Below are 20835 nucleotides of genomic sequence, written 5' to 3'. Positions count from 1 at the left end.
GGTCATACTCCAACCCTACTCCACAAGTGGGTGAGGGAATTAGGTCAGGCAGACAGAAGCATCTCAATACCCTGAACGCAAGGATTGATTCGGGGAGGGAAACACGCCTCTAGCCAGGCCAACGAGCTCATACCTGGGAGAATCAGAACCAGGAAAGAAGACATTACCACCTTCTCCTGAGATCCTATGGGCTTAAGACCACACACCCCCAGGGCTGTCAGAGTCCTCTTATACCATCAGGGGAATGCCTATCTAGCATGAAGTCACCAGAGAAAAGCCAAACCAAGAAACAGGGAAAAAGAGTGATCCAACGACACCTTTCAAGAAACTGGATTCAGCCGTGTGCTTCTCCTTGACATCTAAGTTGTCAGTCAATAAATTCCCTTTTTTGCCACAATAAGTTTGTTGCGATTTTGCCACTTGTAATTGAAAAAGTGCTGACTAATTCAGGGGAGAGACACAGAATCCTATAACTGCAATACAGTGTGAGGGGTACAATCAAGGTATTTATATGGTACAAGGAGCACAGAGATGAATGCAAGCAATTCTCTTTGTGGTAAGGTTTAAGTTAAAGAAACTTTCACAGAGGAGGTGATGTTTCAGTGAAGTCTTGAAGAATTAGTCATCTGGCAGCAGGATAAGAGGCAAAAGAAGATTCTCTGCAGAAGAAACAGAAGCAGAGGGAAGGAAGCAGGGGGAAACATGGAACGTTTGGGGAAAAAAAGACAGTCCACTATTCTAAAGCACTAAGTTCACAGCAGAAAGACTGTGCAGGAACTTATATGTTCTGGGAGTGAATCAATGGATGACCAAATCAGACCTTTAACCTCTCATTTTATCTCTCTAGACCACAGTTGCTTCGTAGGTAAAATAGGGTAGATCAAGGGGAAAAAAAAAAAAAAAATCAAGGGAAATTGACAAATGTTAAAAGACCTTACCTGAAATAAATAAATAAATAAATAAAAGACCTTACCTGCTGATAGAATTCATCGTCTTTGGGGGTCAGGTAGGGAAGCCACGTGTCTTCAAGCTCTTCAAGAAGCCTCAGTTTCTGTTTAAAAATAATAATGATTATAGGTGACTAAATTATAAAGAGATCCAAAATATAGGACAATGTCTTTTTTTTTTTTTCACTTTTTGCATTGGGCATAGCCAATTAACAACAATGTGACAGTTTCAGGTGAACGGTGAAGGGACTCAGTCACTCATACACATGTATCCACTCTCCCCTAAAACCCCCTCCCACCCAGGCTGACAATGCCTTATTTTTCTAATAAGAGAATACCCTTCAAAAGTTAGCCAACTTAAATGTATAAACTTTAGAGGGAAAAGCTAGCCAAAAGTCATTTATAAAATGTATCAACTTAATTACCTGCATTTAAATTACATCATATAAAATATTAACTTAGAAATAATTATTTTATTCACTCTCACATTTCAGGAAGCAATTTGCTTCACTCTTTAATATCAGGATCTTTTTCTTCATTGCTAGAGTCATCTTTTGAGTCATCTAATACAGTTTTCCAGAACAAACCTTCCTATCTGTAAAAACTGCTTGAGACAGCAGTTTGTAAATCCTTACTTTCACTGAAAATATCCAACTAAGCCACAAGGATCCAGGGTCAGGGTGTATGAATTATTTGTTCATCCTGTAAACATTTATTTGAGATCGTATTTGAGATCGTATCGTATTACTTTTTAGAAGTAATCTTTCATCTCTAGAATAATTACTAAACCTATGTTGAGCATCTTTGCCTCTTTTCTTCTCCAATTTGATAAATCTTTTCAAGCACCCACAAATAGCACTGCGTGAGGCTATTTCAAAATACCGTGTCTTCCCCAAACAGTACCAGGCAGTTCAAACAAGGAAACTAAGAGAGGACCCCATATTATAACGTCCTTTATAAGGAATCAAATACATCTAAGATGACACCTTTCTTATGAGGGATTTTTTTCAAAGAATATCTGACCTTACATTCAAGAATATATGATGTATGTGTATATGTGGCACATAAATAGCATATACATATGTTTATTATATATGTATGTGTATTTATATATATGTATATGTATATGTATGTATGTGGTGTTGGAGAAGACTCTTGAGAATCCCTTGGACTACATGGAGATCCAACCAGTCCATCATAAAGGAAATTAAAGGAAATCAGTCCTGAATATTCACTGGAAGAACTGATGCTGAAGGTGAAGCTCCAATACTCTGGCCACCTGATGCGAAGAACTGACTCATTTGAAAAGACCCTGATGCTGGGAAAGATCGAAGGCGGGAGGAGAAGGGGACGACAGAGGATGAGATGGTTGGATGGCATCACCAACTTGATGGACATGAGTTTGAGCTCTGGGAGTTCGTGATGGACAGGGAAGCCTGGCGTGCTGCAGTCCATGGGGTCACAAAGAGTCAGGCACAACTGAGCAACTGAACTGAACTGAACTGATGTTTATTGATGCTTTTGGACTGTGGTGCTGGAGAAGACTCCTGAGAGTCAGTCCTTTGGAGAACAAGGAGATCAAGCCAGTCAGTCTCAAGGGAAATTAACCCTGAATATTCATTCGAAGGACTGATGCTGAAATGGAAACTCCAGTATTTTGATCATCTGAAGTGAACAGCTGACTCGTTGGAAAAGTCCCTGATGCTGGGAAAGATTGAGGGCAGAAGGAGAAGAGGGCATCAGAGGATGAGATGGCTGAAGGGCATCACCGATGCAACGAACATGAGCTTGGGCAAACTTCAGGAGATGGTGAGGAACAGAGAAGCCTGGTGTGCTGCACTCCACGAGGTCACAAGGAGCTGGACATGACTGGGTGACGGAACAACAACAACAATGTGTATATAGACACACAGACACGGAGAAATCATCTGGATGCTACAGAAACTCTCTGAGGGAGAGAAAAACAGAAAAGGCAGAAACAACTGAGTTTCAAATAAAACTGCAATGCAATGCATATTCAGGCCGTTATCAGCCACTGAGGCACAATTATAAGAATTAGAAGACGGTATACCTTACTCTGGGTTAATGTAGCCCTAAGCCCTAAAGCAGGACTTGGAGAACACAAACTAGACTTTAGCCTCAACCCACCCCAACGGGCACTGTCTTTACACAGTGAACAACCTGCTCAACCAGACAGAGGGGCCCTGAGAATCGTCTTCCCCCGTGTCTGCACAGCCTTCTCTCACTAACCCATCACAGAGTGCGTGTGTGCTAAGTCGCTTCAGTCGTATCCAACTCTTAGCAACCCCATGGACTGTACCCACCAGGCTCCTCTGTCCATGGGATTCTCCAGACAAGAATGGAGTGGGCTGCCATGCCCTTCTCCAGGGGATCTTCCCGACCCAGGGATTGAACCCACATCCCCTGTGGCTCCTGCACTGCAGGCAGATTCCTTACTGTTGAGCCACCGGGGAAGCCCCAACCCATCACAGAGTAGTCCAGAGCAAACACCCCACTGGGCAGAACTCAAGTTATTTCCAGATCTTTTGTATAATTATCCAAAGTGAATAAAGAGAGGGGGAAAAAAAAAAGAGGGAACAGAAAAATAGCAACCACTTGACCTAAAAGAGACAAAACAGTAAATTTACTCTTATGCAAAATTCTAGCCCGTCTATCTAATTAAACTTTCTGCTTTATCTAATGCTAATCTAAAAGGACTTTTTCATTTGTGATAATAAGACTGGCTTACCAATTAAAATGGGATTTCTCTGTCCATGGGATTTCCCAGGCAAGAATATGGAGTGGGTTACCATTTCCTTCTCCAGGAGATCTTCCTGACCCAGGGATTGAACCCGGGTCTCCCACATTGTAGGCAGACGCTTTACCGTCTGAGCCACCAGGGACAGAGGCACCTGGTGGGCTACAGTCCATGGGGTCACAAAGAGTCGGACACGACTGAACGACTTCACTTCACTCACCAGTTAAAGTGGGGCTTCCCTGATGGCTCAGTGGTAAAGAATCGGCCTGCTAACACAGGAGACGAAGGTTCGACCCTTGGCCTGGGACAATCCCTGGAGAAGGAAATGGCAACTCACTCCAGTATTCTCATCTGGGAAATCCCACGGACAGAGGAACGTGGTGGGCTACACTCCAGGGGGTCACAAAGAGTCAAGAAACACCTTAGCAAGTAAATGACAACCACCACCAGTTAAGCTGTGAAGAGTCTTCCTTTATGAAAGACCTATAATACTAACACAAAAACACTGGTTTAGATAGATCACCGGTTAAGAGGTTTATCTGTTTTCTACATTAGCCGTTATTTGAGACACAGAAAGAACTAATGACATTTCCATGCCTATGCTTGTACATTTATGAACACCATCACAAACTTAATCAAAACCTATACCTCAATTTTCACTTCAAGCTGCATTTTCCTATGAATCTTTTACCAGTCCTTTCTACAGACAGAACATTTAAATGCCCCCCCAAAAAAGTTTTAACGTTCAAAAAATATTTAAAAGCCTTGAATGATGGAAACGCACATGATATCCCAGACCTTGAGATGGCTCCACCTTACAAATACCACCTTAAAATCTCTTCAGGAGAACCCAAAAAGCTAATCTGTATACAAGAAGGAACACAAGGATACAGATTCTTATTGGGAATTACATATTCCACCTTGACCAGATTAAACAGCAAGAGACCTGGCCCAAAGAAGAACAAGCACCCCTGGAGGATGAAATTCTGTTTATAATTACTGTTTACACTTGTTGATACTTCAGTTGAATTATTATAAAAACAATCACTTCTCAGCTCAGTTGAGGTCCACTGTGTCAGACAGACATAAAACATTATAACCTGGAAGGCTGTATTGAGAGGATAAAATTCTTTTTTATATAAAGATAGAAGTCTGTATCTGTTCATCTCAAATTCTGTCCCTCCCCCTCCCTTTCCTTCTGGCAACCATAAGTTTCTTTCCTACGACTGTGAGTCTATTCAGTTCTACTTGTAAATCAGTTCACTTAGGTAATTTTTTTAAGATTCCATGTCTAAGTCATATGATGTGATATTTGTCTTTCTCTGCCTGACTTACTTCACTTAGTATTATAATTTCTAGGTCCATCCATGTTGCTGCAAATGGCATTATTTCATTCATTTAATGGTTCAGCAATATTCCATTGTATATATATACCACATCTTCTTTATGCATTCCTCTGTGGATGGACACTTAGGTTGCTTTCATGTCTTGGCTACTATAAATAGTGCTGCTATGAACACTGGGGTGCACGTGTCCAAAAGGATAAAATTCTACAAGAATATTCCTATCATAGAGCAAGCAGAATATAAGTGGTCTTCCTCCACTAGGAATTTTAACACTGTGAGCACTGTTATATCTCTATGACAGGAGAGAACACGGTCGAGAAACCATTCAACTTAAGGCCACATAGATGAAATCTGCTCTATACATCAACATTCACAACCTGTAATTCTACTGATTAACTAATGAGATCAATTATAAATAGCACCATTTATCAACTTAAAAAGAAGTTTTGGACATATTGCCTTGGTGAACTCAATCAGGAATGATTATTAAACTGAGTTATGAACATCACACATTTCTTAAAAATTAACATTGCTTTAAGAAAAGGCAAAGTCACTTTAGGCAGAACAATGGAGAAACAAGCGTTCTCATACTCAGGAATGCAAAATAGCATAATCTCAATGCACAGCAACAGACAATTCCTATAAAAATTCAAATCTATTCCCTTTGACCCCCAAAATCCTACTTCTAAAGATTTTTTTATGGGTACCATGTTCAGAAGAATGTATGTACACCAGATTACAATTTGCAGAACAGAAACTTGGAAACATACTAAAAACCACTTAACTGTATACTTTGAAAGGTTGAATTTTATGGTGTGTGAATTAACTAAAAAAAAAAAAAAGAAGATTAGAAACAATGCCAGTGTATGTCCATAGAGGATGGCTAAATAAATGGTGGTACATCCACACAATGAATACAACACAACAGTCAACAAGAATGAGGCTCCCTTTAGTGAAATTAAGAGCTTGCCAGGATACCTTAGGAAGTAAAAGGCAAGGGCCAAACCATCTGCTTGTATTTGTATAAAGAAACATAAAGGATATGTGACAAACGATTTAAGTGGTTCTCTCTCTGGGACAAGGGCTTCCTGGTTGGGTGGCTCAGTGGTAAAGAATCCACCTGCAATGCAGGAGATGCGCAGGAGACGTGAGTTCGATCCCTGGATTGGGAAGATCCCCAGGAGGAGAAAATGGCAACCCACTCCAGTATTCCTCCCTGGAGAATGCCATGGACAGAGGAGCCTGTCGGGCTCCAGCCCACGGGGCCGCAGAGTCACACATGACTGAGTGACTGAGCGAGCACGCACACGTGCTCTCAGGGACAGAGGTGGAGAAGAACAACTAGAAGGGACCAGGGATAGAGCGAGACAACACGGAAGATTTCTTTCTGTATTGTTTTGATTTCTGAACTCTGCAAACATATTGCCTATTCAACATATTTCCAATTATCAATGCAAGTATTTGTTGTTGTCATTCAGCCCCTAAGGGGTGTCTTTGCGACCTCATGGACTGCAGTACGCCAGGCTTCCCTGCCCCACACTATCTCCACTATCACTTGGAGTCTGCTCAAGTATATTACCAATTAGTTCTTCACGTGGAATTCAGTATAAAGACGAAGACAACGTGATTTGGGGCTTTATTTTAGAAAGTGCAGATATTTGTGATGCATGATAAAGGATTTCAGAGGGAGACTCGCACAGTAGAGTGAAGAGGGAAAAGAAAAACAGCTCTGACAACTTCTTTGTGTCAACTGTCAAGCAGTTGGTAAACAGACACAATATTCAAATACACTCTGGAGTGGAGGCAGAAGCGGCTCCGGTTTGACTGTCAGATCTGGCGAACGGCTGCTCCTCGGCCTGAGATACAGATAAATACACACAGCTGGGCCCTGCAGCACAAAGCTCTGCTCACAGGCGTCTCTGCGGTCACCCTAGTGCTAAATGCATCAAGCAGCTCACAGATGTCACATAGACAGCCAGGGGGAGAGCAAAGCTGGCTCTAGCACCTGCAGGAGGAGCAGGTCAAGACCCTCCCAAGAGGGCTACACCCATCTACCTCCACAGCTCCTGCAAGGAAGGGATAGCTAGACGCGGGCCTTAGGTAAATCATGTATGCGTCTGTGCTCAGTCGCGTCCGACTGTTTGTGACCCTATGGACTGTAACCCACCACGCTCCTCTGTCCACGGGACTTCCCAGGCAAGAATCCTGGAGTGGGTTGACAGTTCTTACTCAAGGGGATCTTCCCAACCTGGGGATCAAACTCTCATCTCCTGTGTCGCTTGCATTGGCAGGCGGGTTCTTTACCACAGCGTCACCTGGGAAGCCCATATCACAACTCAAAACCATAAAGGCTGGATCCCTAGTAAGATTCTGACTCACTCTGAAAAACTAACTTGTATCTGAGTTTCCGTATCGTATCAAATAGGCATACAGTTTGCGAATCTGACAGTAATTACATAGAAAGATTAACTAGATCATGACTCTTAATGGGAAGGTCTATCTCACCTATAAATGAAGCGTATTCTCCCACTGCTATCTCTTTGGCTTCATCAGATTATGCAAACAGTTTTTCTTCATCTTATACATTTTTCATTTTCCACATAATTTTTACACTAGGAATCATTTTGTCAGGTTCAGTAAAAAATAAACTTTATCTGAGTTTTCAAGATACAATCACAAATAAAAGTTTATGAAAATTCAATATAAAAATAATCACCTAATCTTCTGAGGGTCTCAAATAATAAGTGGGAAAACTGACAGAGTGCTTCGGCAGAATGTGCGTGGGAAAGGAGAGCCTCCCTGAGGAAGACTCTTCAAAACTAATACCAGAAAGACGACTGAGAAGTAGCTGAGCCAAAAGAAGTATAAATAAATATTTCATGTATCCATGTGACATGTTTGTTTTAAAAAGAAAAAGTATCTCACCAAAGAGCGTTCAAGGGACTTCCCTGGAGGTCCAGTGGTTAAGACTCCAAGCTCCCAATGCAGGGGACACAGGTTCAATCCATGGTCAGGGAACTAGTTCCCGCATGCACCATGGTGAAGCCAACAGCAGAATTTGCATCCTGACTCTATCACTTCCTACATGTAGTACCATACCTGAATCAACTTCTCCAAACCTCACTTTACGTATCTATTAAAAAACCCTGTTTCACAGGGTGTGGTGAAGATTAAATAAAATTAATCATATATTAGTGCCTTTTAGAAATTATAAACTATGCAGATATTAGGCAAATAGTATTCAAGTGCAGGAAGGGTCCACAACAAAACTGGAGCATCTAAGCAGCCTGTTAGTTCTAAGACCAGTACTACAAGCCTACACGTGTGATTTGGGACTAGTTTCTCATCTCCCTGTGACATATAAATGAAGCGGTACATATAGAGATCTAAGAATGTCGCCAAGCACATAAAAAACCCTCCATACACTTTGGCGACCACTAGCTACCATCTTTTACCCATTTCTGAAAAGGACAATTTCATTTATTATTGTGAATTATCTACAAGCAACTATGTGTATAACCCATCAAATGCCATAGATCAATGCCACGTAAGAAATTCAGATACTTATTTTCCTGGACAAACTACAGCAGAACTGTCTAAAAACACTCCACGAAACTTTATATATACAAAATGCCTCAATTAACTACACTGGTGATAAAAATAAGAACTGCTCTGAAATTTTAGAACAGATGAAAAAACAAAGCCTCATCCAGAGACACAAAGTGACTGGCAAGAAATTACACTACTGGTCACAACTCATAATCTCATTTCCTAAGTACAAAGGTCATTTCCACTACACTATACCACACCAGGCTAAGATAAGAGAAATCTGATCTTTCAAGAAATGTTCGATTTTTCACTATTACAGTAAAAACTACATATATAAATGCAAACACCTTAAACAATTTTAACTAAAATCAATACTACTTTTAAAATTTAAAAGAAATCCTACTTTAAACATTTAAAACCAATGCTTATAATCACTACTGTTGCACTCTCAAGTCCTCACTGCTTTGGTAGTTCTACGATGCTTTTAAGAATTTTGTTTTTTAGTCATTTCTTGTCCAGTTTCTAATAACAGGAGCCTATGCTGTAGTAAACTAAAAATCTAGCCACAGTTAAAAAAAAACAAACATAAACCCCAAAGCAGGACAAATTCTCAGGAAGATTCTGCCTCAACAGTTGTACCAAGTTAGCCCTGGACTGCCGTTCTGTTCCTTTATAAACAACTTAAAAGCAAGACGGAAAGGATCAAACTAGTCAAAAACTATTATGCATGGAAAGGAAGACAACACTACAAGGCAAGGTAATATGACTGATAAAGAAGATAAAAATCCATCAATTGGAACTGTCCCCAAAATGGAACAGATGACAGAATTATTATAGTAGACAAGTACATTAAAAATAGCAATGTAACTGCAGATCATAAATTCAAGAAGTTGGGAAAAGATTGAACATGGTTAACAGACAAAAAGAAATCAAGCTTCCAACTGTCCTGCAAAAATGAAAAAAATACTTTTCCGGACAAACAAATGCTGAGGGAATTCATCTTCACTAGATCTGCCTTATAAGAAATGCTGAAAGGAATTCAGTAAGCTGTACGGAAAGAACACTAAGTAACACAAAAATATACAACACACTGATAACATATGCAGTAAAATCCAAAATTCCAATACTGAAATATGGTGATGTGCTAATCACTTATCTCTAGTATAAAAGTGTGTTAACCACTTATCTCTCTTTAGTTCTTCTTCACTTTCTGCCGGACGGTGGTGTCATCTGCATATCTGAGTTTATTGATATTTCTCCTGGAAATCTTGATGTCAGTTTGTGCTTCATCCAACCTGGCATTTCACATGATGTACTCTGCATAGAAGTTAAATACGGAGGGTGACAATATACAGCCGTGACGCATTACTTTCCCAGTTAGGAACCAGTCTGTTGCTCCATGTCCCTTTCTAACTGTTGCTTACTGACCTGCACACAGATTTCTCAGGAGGCAGGTAAGGTGGTCTGGTATTCCCATCTCTTTCAGAATTTTCCACAGTTTGCTGTGATCTACACAGTCAAAGGCGTTGGCATAATCAATACAGCAGAAATAGATGATTTTCTGGCATTGTTTTGCTTTTTCAATGATCCAACGGATGTTGGCAATTTGATCTCTGGTTCCTCTGCCTTTTCTAAATCCAGCCTGAACATCTGGAAGTTTATAGTTCATGTACTGTTGAAGTCTGACTTAGAGAATTTTGAGCACTACTTTGCTAGCGTGTGAAATGAGCGCAATTGTGTGGTAGCTTGAACATTCTTTGGCATTGCCTTTCTTTGGGATCAGAATGAAAACTGACCTTTTCCAGTCCTGTGCCATGGCTGAGTTTTCCAAATTTGCTGGCATATTGAGTACAGCACTTTCACAGCATCGTCTTTTAGGATTTGAAATAACTCAACTGGAATTCCATCACCTCCACTAGCTTTGTTCGTAATGATGCTTCCAAAGGCCCATTTGACTTTGCATTCCAGGATGTCTGGCTCTGGGTGAGTGATCACACCATCGTGGTTATCTGGGTCATGAAGCTCTTTTTTGTAAAGTTCTTCTGGGTATTCTTGCCACCTCTTCTTAATATCTTTTGCTTCTGTTAGGGCCATACAATTTCTGTCCTTTATTGTGCCCATCTTTGCATGAAATGTTCCCTTGGGAAGAAGAACTAAAGAGCCTCTTGATGAAAGTGAAAAAGGAGAGTGAAAAAGCTGGCTTAAAACTCAACAGTCAAAAAACAAAGATCATGGCACCTGGTCCCATCAATTCATGGCAAACAGATGGGAAAACAATGGAAACAGAGACAGACTTAATTTTTCTGGGCTCTAAAATCATTACAGATGGTGACTGCAACCATGAAATTAAAAGATGCTTGCTCCTTGGAAGAAAAGCTATGACCAACCTAGACAGCATATTAAAAAGCAGAGACATTACTTTGCTGACAAAGGTCCACCTAGTCAAAGCTATGGTTTTTCCAGTAGTCAGGTATGGATGTGAGAATTGGACTATAAAGAAAGTTGAGTTCTGAAGAATTGATGCTTTTGAACTGTGGTGTTAGAGAAAACTCTTGAGAGTCTCTTGGTCTTCAAGGAGATCAAACTAAGCAATCCTAAAGGAAATCAGTCCTGAATGTTCATTGGAAAAACTGATGCTGAAGCTGAAACTCCAATACTTTGGCCACCTCATGTGAAGAACTGACTCATTGGAAAAGACCCTGATGCTGGGAAAGATTGAAGATGTGAGGAGAAGGAGATGACAGAGGATGAGATGGTTGGATGGCATCACCAACTCAATGGACATGAGTTTGAGCAAGCTCCAGGAGTTGTTGATGGATAGGGAAGCCTGGCGTGCTGCAGTCCATGGGGTTGCAAAGAGTTGGACACAACTGAGTGACTGAACTAAACTGAACTGAACCACTTATCTCTAGTATAAAGGTGTGCTAACCACTTATCTCTAGTATAAAGGTGTGCTAAACACTTATCTCTAGTATAAAGACTGAAACAGTTTAGTAAAAATATTTTTTAAACTATAGCTATAATTTATTAATGAATACACAATACATAGAAGATAAAAGGGGAGGAATTAAAGGATGAATAAAAGGAATAAAAGAATAAAATGCAACTTACCAGCATAAGATACATTGTTACATTTATAAGATGTTTTCTGTAAACCTCATGTTAACCATAAAGTCAAACATTATAGCCTATACACAAACATAAAGAGAGGGAATCCAAACATACCACTACAGAAAATCATCAGTTCATAAAGAAAGTAAGAGAGGAAGAAAAGAACATGGGAATTACAAAACAACCAGAAAACAATTTAAAAGATGGTATTAGTAAATCTGTTCCTATTAATAATCACTCTAAATGTAAATGGATTAAATTCTCTAAACAAAAGACACAGAATGACTGAATGGATTAAAAAAAATACACAACTTTAAGCTGTCTAGAAAGGATTCACTTAAGATTTAAGAACATACACAGACTCAAAGTAATGGGATGGAAAAAGATACTCCATGTAAGTGGAATCCCAAAGAGAGCACGTGTTCTATACTTAAGATGAAACAGACTTCAACTCAAAAGATAAAAGGTCACTGTACAATGATAGAGGGATCAGTTCATCAAGAGGGTATAATAATCATGAATATATACACACCCAACACTGGAACACCTAAATATAGTTATCCCTCAGGATCCATGGGACACTGGTTCTAGAATCTGCCTCAGAAAACAAAATCAGAGTATGCCCAAGTCCAGGAGTTGACTCTTTGTACACATGGGATCCACATCCATGGCTTAAACCAACCACAGATCACAAACTCAGTACACGATCCATGCTTGGTTGAAAATGTGGACTCAAGTCTTTCTTTAAATAAGGAAAATTCTCAACTCTTGGTTCTTCAGATTTTGCTTCTCCATCATGACTTTCTTTCTCTTTTTCTGGACTCTTTTTAGACTCGGTTGGAATCTCTCCATCTATTCTCCAAGTCTCCTGACTGCTTTCTCTTTTTTTCAATCTTTTATCTCTGTATGATATATTCTAAGTGAACTCCTCAGTTCAGTTCAGTTCAGTTCAGTTCAGTCACTTAGTCGTGTCCGACTCCTTGTGACCCCATGAACTGCAGCATGCCAGGCTTCCCTGTCTATCACCAACTCCCAGAGTTTACTCAAACTCATGTCCATTGAGTTGGTGATGCCATCCAGCCATCTCATCCTCTGTCGTCCCCTTCTCCTCCTGCCCCCAATCCCTCCCAGCATCAGGGTCTTTTCCAATGAGTCAACTCTTTGCATGAGGTGGCCAAAGTATTGGAGTTTCAGCTTCAGCATCAGTACTTCCAATGAACACCCAGGACTGATTTCCTTTAGGATGGACTGGTTGGATCTCCTTGCAGTCCAAGGGACTCTCAAGGGTCTTCTCCAACACCACAGTTCAAAAGCACTCCTCAGTACTCTCTTCCAATTCATCAGTTCTCTTTCCAGCTATGTCTGGGCTAAAGTTAATCCTGTCTGTTAAGTTTATTACATCTATGACTATACTTTTCATTTTCTAAATCTGTACCTGGTTCTTTTTTATGTAAAGTTGCTCCTGTTCCATTTTTGGATATTTGGGGGCATTTTTAGATCTCCATCAGTATGATGCCTTTCCTTATTCTTTTGAATTTCTTGAACATGATTATTTCAGTCTTTCACTGACTTTTCTATAAAATTAATCTCATCTGAAATGAATTTTTATTCACATTGTTTATTCTATTTGTGCTTTCCTTAAGTATTTCAGTATTTTGTTTTGAAGACTAATTTTGAGTGGGTGGCTTTTTGTCTTTCCTTTTTTCCTCCCTCCTCTCGCTTTCCACATGCGCTCACCTTTCCCTCCATAATGGTTCAGCAGTTCCCTCCACAAGGATCCTATACCACCAGTCCAGGACTAAGCCTCACACAGTGGTAATTTGGAGCATGACATTCTCTCCGCCGTCACTAGAAAATCAGTCTGATTCAATTTCTACTCTTAAAGGTTTAGTGATCTTCTCCTGCCGTCAAAACCCATAGCTCCATAGAGCTATGTTCCTGACAAGGCAATCTTTTTTCTGTCTTCTTTTGTGAAAGGTATAACTTCACCTCCACCCTTGGCTTCACACAGTAAGCCTAGTTCTGGTCCCATCTCAAGTGGTAAACCTTGGTCCCTGTGATCCATAGGACCTAAACTCACTTTTTGTTTCCATACCAGAAGCCCTTGCAGGGCCATAGTTTCAATCCAGCCTATCCCTTTCTGTTTTGCTCTCTTTCTGGCCAACAACAACATCTTCTCTGTAAGCCCAGCTATGACTCTTTTATTACTTTCTTTTCTTTTAACGTGTTATCTGTCATTGACATGTGTTTGGAACAGAAGGCAAACACAAACTGTGAGCTTAACTGTAGCATACAACACGAAGGCACAGATGATTTCTTTATGATAAAAATCCTTAGTAGGAGATTCACTAGGTCAAAAGGCTCTTTTAAAGCCTGTTGATTCAGATTGTGAAACTGCCCTCCAGAAAAATGATATCTATTTCAACCCATCAATAGACAGTAACCATTTCTTCATATACTCAAATACCAGTTATTATCAAACTTTTACATCTTAAGCTAGTTGACAAATGAAAAAACAAGTTCATACTAATCTATATTTCTTTGATTGTTATTCAGGTGGAGTAACTTTTCATGTTAATTGCCATTTGCAGTAGCTCTTCTGTGAATCTCTTGCTCATGTCTTTTCTCTATTTTTTTCCTTTGCTGTTCTATATCTAAGAATCTATACTTTGTGTCCATATAAAGACAATGAATCTGGGTCTTATGCAAGTTGATAAGTTAGAATTCATTTCTCCTTTGTTCTTTTATGATATGCACCTTTCTAACAAATTACTTAGTTACTAATGGAGTTCACCTCTCTTGCATCAAGCTATAAAGCTACATTTTCCAGCACTTTTTAAATATCCTCCCTAAGACAGCTCTTTTCCCTACATGTCATACTTTCTCAAGTACTCCACAAAGTTAGCATTCCTTGACCTCATAAATTATCTTCTGGGGAAATTTTTTTTAAATAAGCAAAATGACATGTACAAAATATATACTGTAGCTCTTTAGATAATAATTTGAATAGCAAGACCTGTTTACCTCACCAACTTAATCTTAAGTTCCCACCCATGATCATTAATTTTAAGAATGTAGTCCAAGTTTTAAAAGAGAAGAAAGTTTCCTGAAGAGAAAAATTTCTATGGTAAAAAGCAGCTAAACAGGATCTAAAAAGAAATAAAAGTCAAGTAACTTCCCTGGTGGTCCAGTGGCTAAGACTCTGTGCTTCCAATGCAGGGGTCCTGGGTTCTATCCCTGGTCAGGGAATTAGACCCTGTATGTCACAACTAAGAAATCTGCATGCTGCAACCAAGATCAAAGATCCAATGTGTCACAAGTAAGACCCCGTGAAGTCAAATAAGTAAAAATAAAGAAAAGAAAGAGGAAAAAAATAAAGTGAAAAAATAAGCTGAGGAATGTACCGAAAGTTTGAGGGAAGCGCAGTTTACACATGTGAAGGATATAATATTAATATCAAAGTAATAAATGTCTTTAGTAAAACGTTGGGTTCTTCGTTCAGGGATGATAACTCAGAAGTCTAATGTCTTTTGACTTCCTTTGGAGTAGCTGCCTTATAATTTCCTTGAGCCACTTCCAAGTATTCTACTGAAAACAGAGATAATCACTTACCCAAGATTCTTCTCCACAGTCAAAATACTGCCTTTAATTTTGTAAGTGAATACAAGAGCAAGGGCAATACCCTTACAAACCATGAGAGAGATAACAGATTAATTAAAACTCTTTCATGGCCACTGTACCTACATTCTAGCTCCAAAGACCTAATAATGGACTGCTTACATTTTCAAGCGGAAAAAAACATTCCTCTTGGCCACACTTGTTTGTATGAAAAAAGCAAATTCTCTCAATCATGGTTCAATCTTCAGGGAACTTTCTACCTGGAAATTTGATACCTGAGTCGTCTACTCCAAGGTCAGAGCACGGAGCTCTGCGAGATGTCACCTTGTGTCTTGCCCAGCTTAGCATTGGTCTGATCAAACTAAGCACTTTCCCGCAAGCAGTCCAAATGTAAATAATTACACTCGAGACCAGTAGGATTTCTGACTTCTTTGTCATTTTGCAAAGCTTTAACCATTACACCATGATCAAACAACCTGCCATGGGAAAGCAGAATGTACATGGTGTTGCAGTAAAAACATCAGGAAGTGACCTCAGTGACTGTCCATTTAATTATTTTTAGCTCTCCACTGTCCCTCTCTGCAGTTTCCACAGCAAGTGCTGCATAATCAAACATTAAACACTTCCCCTTGTGTAGCCACAACTGAATTATGCAAGACATGATATATAACTTCAACAACAACAACAATAGAAATCCCTCAGCTGCTGACACAGCCATAGCAACTAATAGTTTCTGCCTAGCAGTGATGAAAAGTTTAAAGGAAATAAAACTGCCTAAAAGAATAAGTTATTTAATAACTATTTTAGAGGTCTATAATACAAAGTAGATGTTTCTTTTTGTTTTCATTTATCCATTCCCAGGATTCCAGAAAGTCAATACACACTCTTCATTATCGAAATTTCTTGATAGAGGTATTGAGCAAAACCCTATAACTTCACCAGCACACATTTAATTTTATTTCAATATGTGCATTTTATGTTCACAAGTTTCCTTTTCCAATTATATCACGCGTGAAAAATTACCACTGCCGGCTTGTCTTGATAAAAAGTAAATAATAATTCTTTTTTTTTTTTTTTAATTTTTTTTTATTTTTTTTTTTATTCTTTGAATCAGCCATGGATTTACATGTATTCCCAAACCCGATCCCCACTCCCACCTCCCTCTCCACCCGATTCCTCTGGGTCTTCCCAGTGCACCAGGCCGGAGCACTTGTCTCATGCATCCCACCTGGGCTGGTGATCTGTTTCACCATAGATAGTATACATGCTGTTCTTTTGAAATATCCCACCCTCACCTTCTCCCACAGAGTTCAAAAGTCTGTTCTGTATTTCTGTGTCTCTTTTTCTGTTTTGCATATAGGGTTATCGTTATCACCTTTCTAAATTCCATATATATGTGTTAGTATGCTGTAATGTTCTTTATCTTTCTGGCTTACTTCACTCTGTATAATGGGCTCCAGCTTCATCCATCTCATTAGGACTGGTTCAAATGAATTCTTTTTAATGGCTGAGTAATATTCCATGGTATATATGTACCACAGCTTCCTTATCCATTCATCTGCTGATGGGCATCTAGGTTGCTTCCATGTCCTGGCTATTATAAACAGTGCTGCGATGAACATTGGGGTGCACGTGTCTCTTTCAGATCTGGTTTCCTCAGTGTGTATGCCCAGAAGTGGGATTGCTGGGTCATATGGCAGTTCTATTTCCAGTTTTTTAAGAAATCTCCACACTGTTTTCCATAGCGGCTGTACTAGTTTGCATTCCCACCAACAGTGTAAGAGGGTTCCCTTTTCTCCACACCCTCTCCAGCATTTATTGCTTGTAGACTTTTGGATAGCAGCCATCCTGACTGGTGTGTAATGGTACCTCATTGTGGTTTTGATTTGCATTTCTCTAATAATGAGTGATGTTGAGCATCCTTTCATGTGTTTGTTAGCCATCTGTATGTCTTCTTTGGAGAACTGTCTGTTTAGTTCTTTGGCCCATTTTTTGATTGGGTCATTTATTTTTCTGGAATTGAGCTTCAGGAGTTGCTTGTATATTTTTGAGATTAATCCTTTGTCTGTTTCTTCATTTGCTATTATTTTCTCCCAATCTGAGGGCTGTCTTTTCACCTTACTTATAGTTTCCTTTGTAGTGCAAAAGCTTTTAAGTTTCATTAGGTCCCATTTGTTTATTTTTGCTTTTATTTCCAACATTCTGGGAGGTGGGTCATAGAGGATCTTGCTGTGATTTATGTCGGAGAGTGTTTTGCCTATGTTCTCCTCTAGGAGTTTTATAGTTTCTGGTCTTACATTTAGATCTTTAATCCATTTTGAGTTTATTTTTGTGTATGGTGTTAGAAAGTGTTCTAGTTTCATTCTTTTACAAGTGGTTGACCAGTTTTCCCAGCACCACTTGTTAAAGAGGTTGTCTTTTTTCCATTGTATATCCTTGCCTCCTTTGTCAAAGATAAGGTGTCCATAGGTTCGTGGATTTATCTCTGGGCTTTCTATTCTGTTCCATTGATCTATATTTCTATCTTTGTGCCAGTACCATACTGTCTTGATGACTGTGGCTTTGTAGTAGAGTCTGAAGTCAGGCAGGTTGATTCCTCCAGTTCCATTCTTCTTTCTCAAGATTACTTTGGCTATTCGAGGTTTTTTGTATTTCCATACAAATTGTGAAATTATTTGTTCTAGTTCTGTGAAAAATACCGTTGGTAGCTTGATAGGGATTGCATTGAATCTATAGACTGCTTTGGGTAGAATAGCCATTTTGACAATATTGATTCTCCCAATCCATGAACACGGTATGTTTCTCCATCTGTTTGTGTCCTCTTTGATTTCTTTCATCAGTGTTTTATAGTTTTCTATGTATAGGTCTTTTGTTTCTTTAGGTAGGTATACTCCTAAGTATTTTATTCTTTTTGTTGCAATGGTGAATGGTATTGTTTCCTTAATTTCTCTTTCTGTTTTTTCATTGTTAGTATATAGGAATGCAAGGGATTTCTGTGTGTTAATTTTATATCCTGCAACTTTACTATATTCATTGATTAGCTCTAGTAATTTTCTGGTAGAGTCTTTAGGGTTTTCTATATAGAGGATCATGTCATCTGCAAACAGTGAGAGTTTTACTTCTTCTTTTCCTATCTGGATTCCTTTTACTTCTTTTTCTGCTCTGATTGCTGTGGCCAGAACTTCCAACACTATGTTGAATAGTAGTGGTGAGAGTGGGCACCCTTGTCTTGTTCCTGATTTCAGGGGAAATGCCTTCAATTTTTCACCATTGAGGGTGATGCTTGCTGTGGGTTTGTCATATATAGCTTTTATTATGTTGAGGTATGTTCCTTCTATTCCTGCTTTTTGGAGAGTTTTAATCATAAATGAGTGTTGAATTTTGTCAAAGGCTTTCTCTGCATCTATTGAGATAATCATATGGTTTTTATCTTTCAATTTGTTAATGTGGTGTATTACATTGATTGATTTACGGATATTAAAGAATCCTTGCATTCCTGGGATAAAGCCCACTTGGTCATGGTGTATGATTTTTTTAATATGTTGTTGGATTCTGTTTGCTAGAATTTTGTTAAGGATTTTTGCATCTATATTCATCAGTGATATTGGCCTGTAGTTTTCTTTTTTTGTGGCATCTTTGTCAGGTTTTGGAATTAGGGTGATGGTGGCCTCATAGAATGAGTTTGGAAGCTTACCTTCATCTGCAATTTTCTGGAAGAGTTTGAGTAAGATAGGTGTTAGCTCTTCTCTAAATTTTTGGTAGAATTCAGCTGTGAAGCCATCTGGTCCCGGGCTTTTGTTTGCTGGCAGATTTTTGATGACAGTTTCGATTTCCTTGCTTGTGATGGGTCTGTTAAGATCTTCTATTTCTTCCTGGTTCAGTTTTGGAAAGTTATACTTTTCTAAGAATTTGTCCATTTCATCCAAGTTGTCCATTTTATTGGCATAGAGCTGCTGGTAGTAGTCTCTTATGATCCTTTGTATTTCAGTGTTGTCTGTTGTGATCTCTCCATTTTCATTTCTAATTTTGTTGATTTGGTTCTTCTCCCTTTGTTTCTTAATGAGTCTTGCTAATGGTTTGTCAATTTTGTTTATTTTTTCAAAAAACCAGCTTTTAGCTTTGTTGATTTTTGCTATGGTCTCTTTAGTTTCTTTTGCATTTATTTCTGCCCTGATTTTTAAGATTTCTTTCCTTCTGCTAACTCTGGGGTTCTTCATTTCTTCCTTCTCTAATTGCTTTAGGTGTAGAGTTAGGTTATTTATTTGGTTTTTTTCTTGTTTCTTGATGTAAGCCTGTAATGCTATGAACCTTCCCCTTAGCACTGCTTTTACAGTGTCCCACAGGTTTTGGGTTGTTGTGTTTTCATTTTCATTCATTTCTATACATATTTTGATTTCTTTTTTGATTTCTTCTATAATTTGTTGGTTATTCAGAAGCGTGTTATTTAGCCTCCATATGTTTGAAGTTTTAACAATTTTTTTCCTGTAATTGAGATCTAATCTTACTGCACTGTGGTCAGAAAAGATGACTGGAATGATTTCAATTTTTTTGAATTTTCCAAGACCAGATTTATGGCCCAGGATGTGATCTATTCTGGAGAACGTTCCGTGTGCACTTGAGAAAAAGGTGAAGTTGATTGTTTTGGGGTGAAATGTCCTATAGATATCAATCAGGTCTAGCTGGTCCATTGTGTCATTTAAGGTTTGTGTTTCCTTGTTAATTTTCTGTTTAGTTGATCTATCCAAAGTTGTGAGTGGGGTATTAAAGTCTCCCACTATTATTGTGTTACTATTAATTTCCTCTTTCATACTCGTTAGCGTTTGCCGTACATATTGCGGTGCTCCTATGTTGGGTGCATATATATTTATAATTGTTATATCTTCTTCTTTGATTGATCCTTTGATCATTATGTAGTGTCCTTCTTTGTCTCTTTTCACATCCTTTATTTGAAAGTCTATTTTATCTGATATGAGTATTGCGACTCCTGCTTTCTTTTGGTCTCCGTTTGCATGAAATATTTTTTTCCAGCCCTTCACTTTTAGTCTGTATGTGTCTCTTGTTTTGAGGTGGGTCTCCTGTAGACAGCATATATAGGGGTCTTGTTTTTGTATCCATTCAGCCAATCTTTGTCTTTTGGTTGGGGCATTCAACCCATTTACATTTAAAGTAATTATTGATAGGTGTGGTCCCATTGCCATTTACTTTGTTGTTTTGGGTTCACGTTTATACAACCTTTCTGCATTTCCTGTCTAGAGAAGATCCTTTAGCATTTGTTGAAGAGCTAGTTTGGTGGTGCTGAATTCTCTCAGCTTTTGCTTATCTGTAAAGCTTTTGAATTCTCCTTCATATCTGAATGAGATCCTTGCTGGATACAGTAATCTAGGTTGTAGGTTATTCTCTTTCATTACTTTCAGTACGTCCTGCCATTCCCTTCTGGCCTGGAGGGTTTCTATTGATAGGTCAGCTGTTATCCTTATGGGAATCCCTTTGTGTGTTATTTGTTGTT

The 20835-nt window shown here is 38.9% G+C and overlaps 1 protein-coding gene across 1 annotated transcript in view; it reads right to left on the bottom strand.

Moving 5' to 3' along the window:
- FTO (FTO alpha-ketoglutarate dependent dioxygenase) overlaps positions 1 to 20835 on the bottom strand; it is a 422003-nt gene that overhangs the window by 308092 nt on the left and 93076 nt on the right. The window contains exon 2 of the mRNA XM_043898487.1: positions 974 to 1051. Coding sequence (XP_043754422.1) covers positions 974 to 1051 — 78 coding nt within the window. The remainder of the gene's footprint in view (positions 1 to 973; positions 1052 to 20835) is intronic.

This window comes from Cervus elaphus, chromosome 4 (genome assembly GCF_910594005.1).
Source record: "Cervus elaphus chromosome 4, mCerEla1.1, whole genome shotgun sequence".
Classification (NCBI taxonomy): Eukaryota; Metazoa; Chordata; class Mammalia; order Artiodactyla; family Cervidae; genus Cervus; species Cervus elaphus.
The sequence above is the reverse complement of the archived record's forward strand: the minus strand, read 5'-3'. Positions and strand labels throughout refer to the sequence as shown.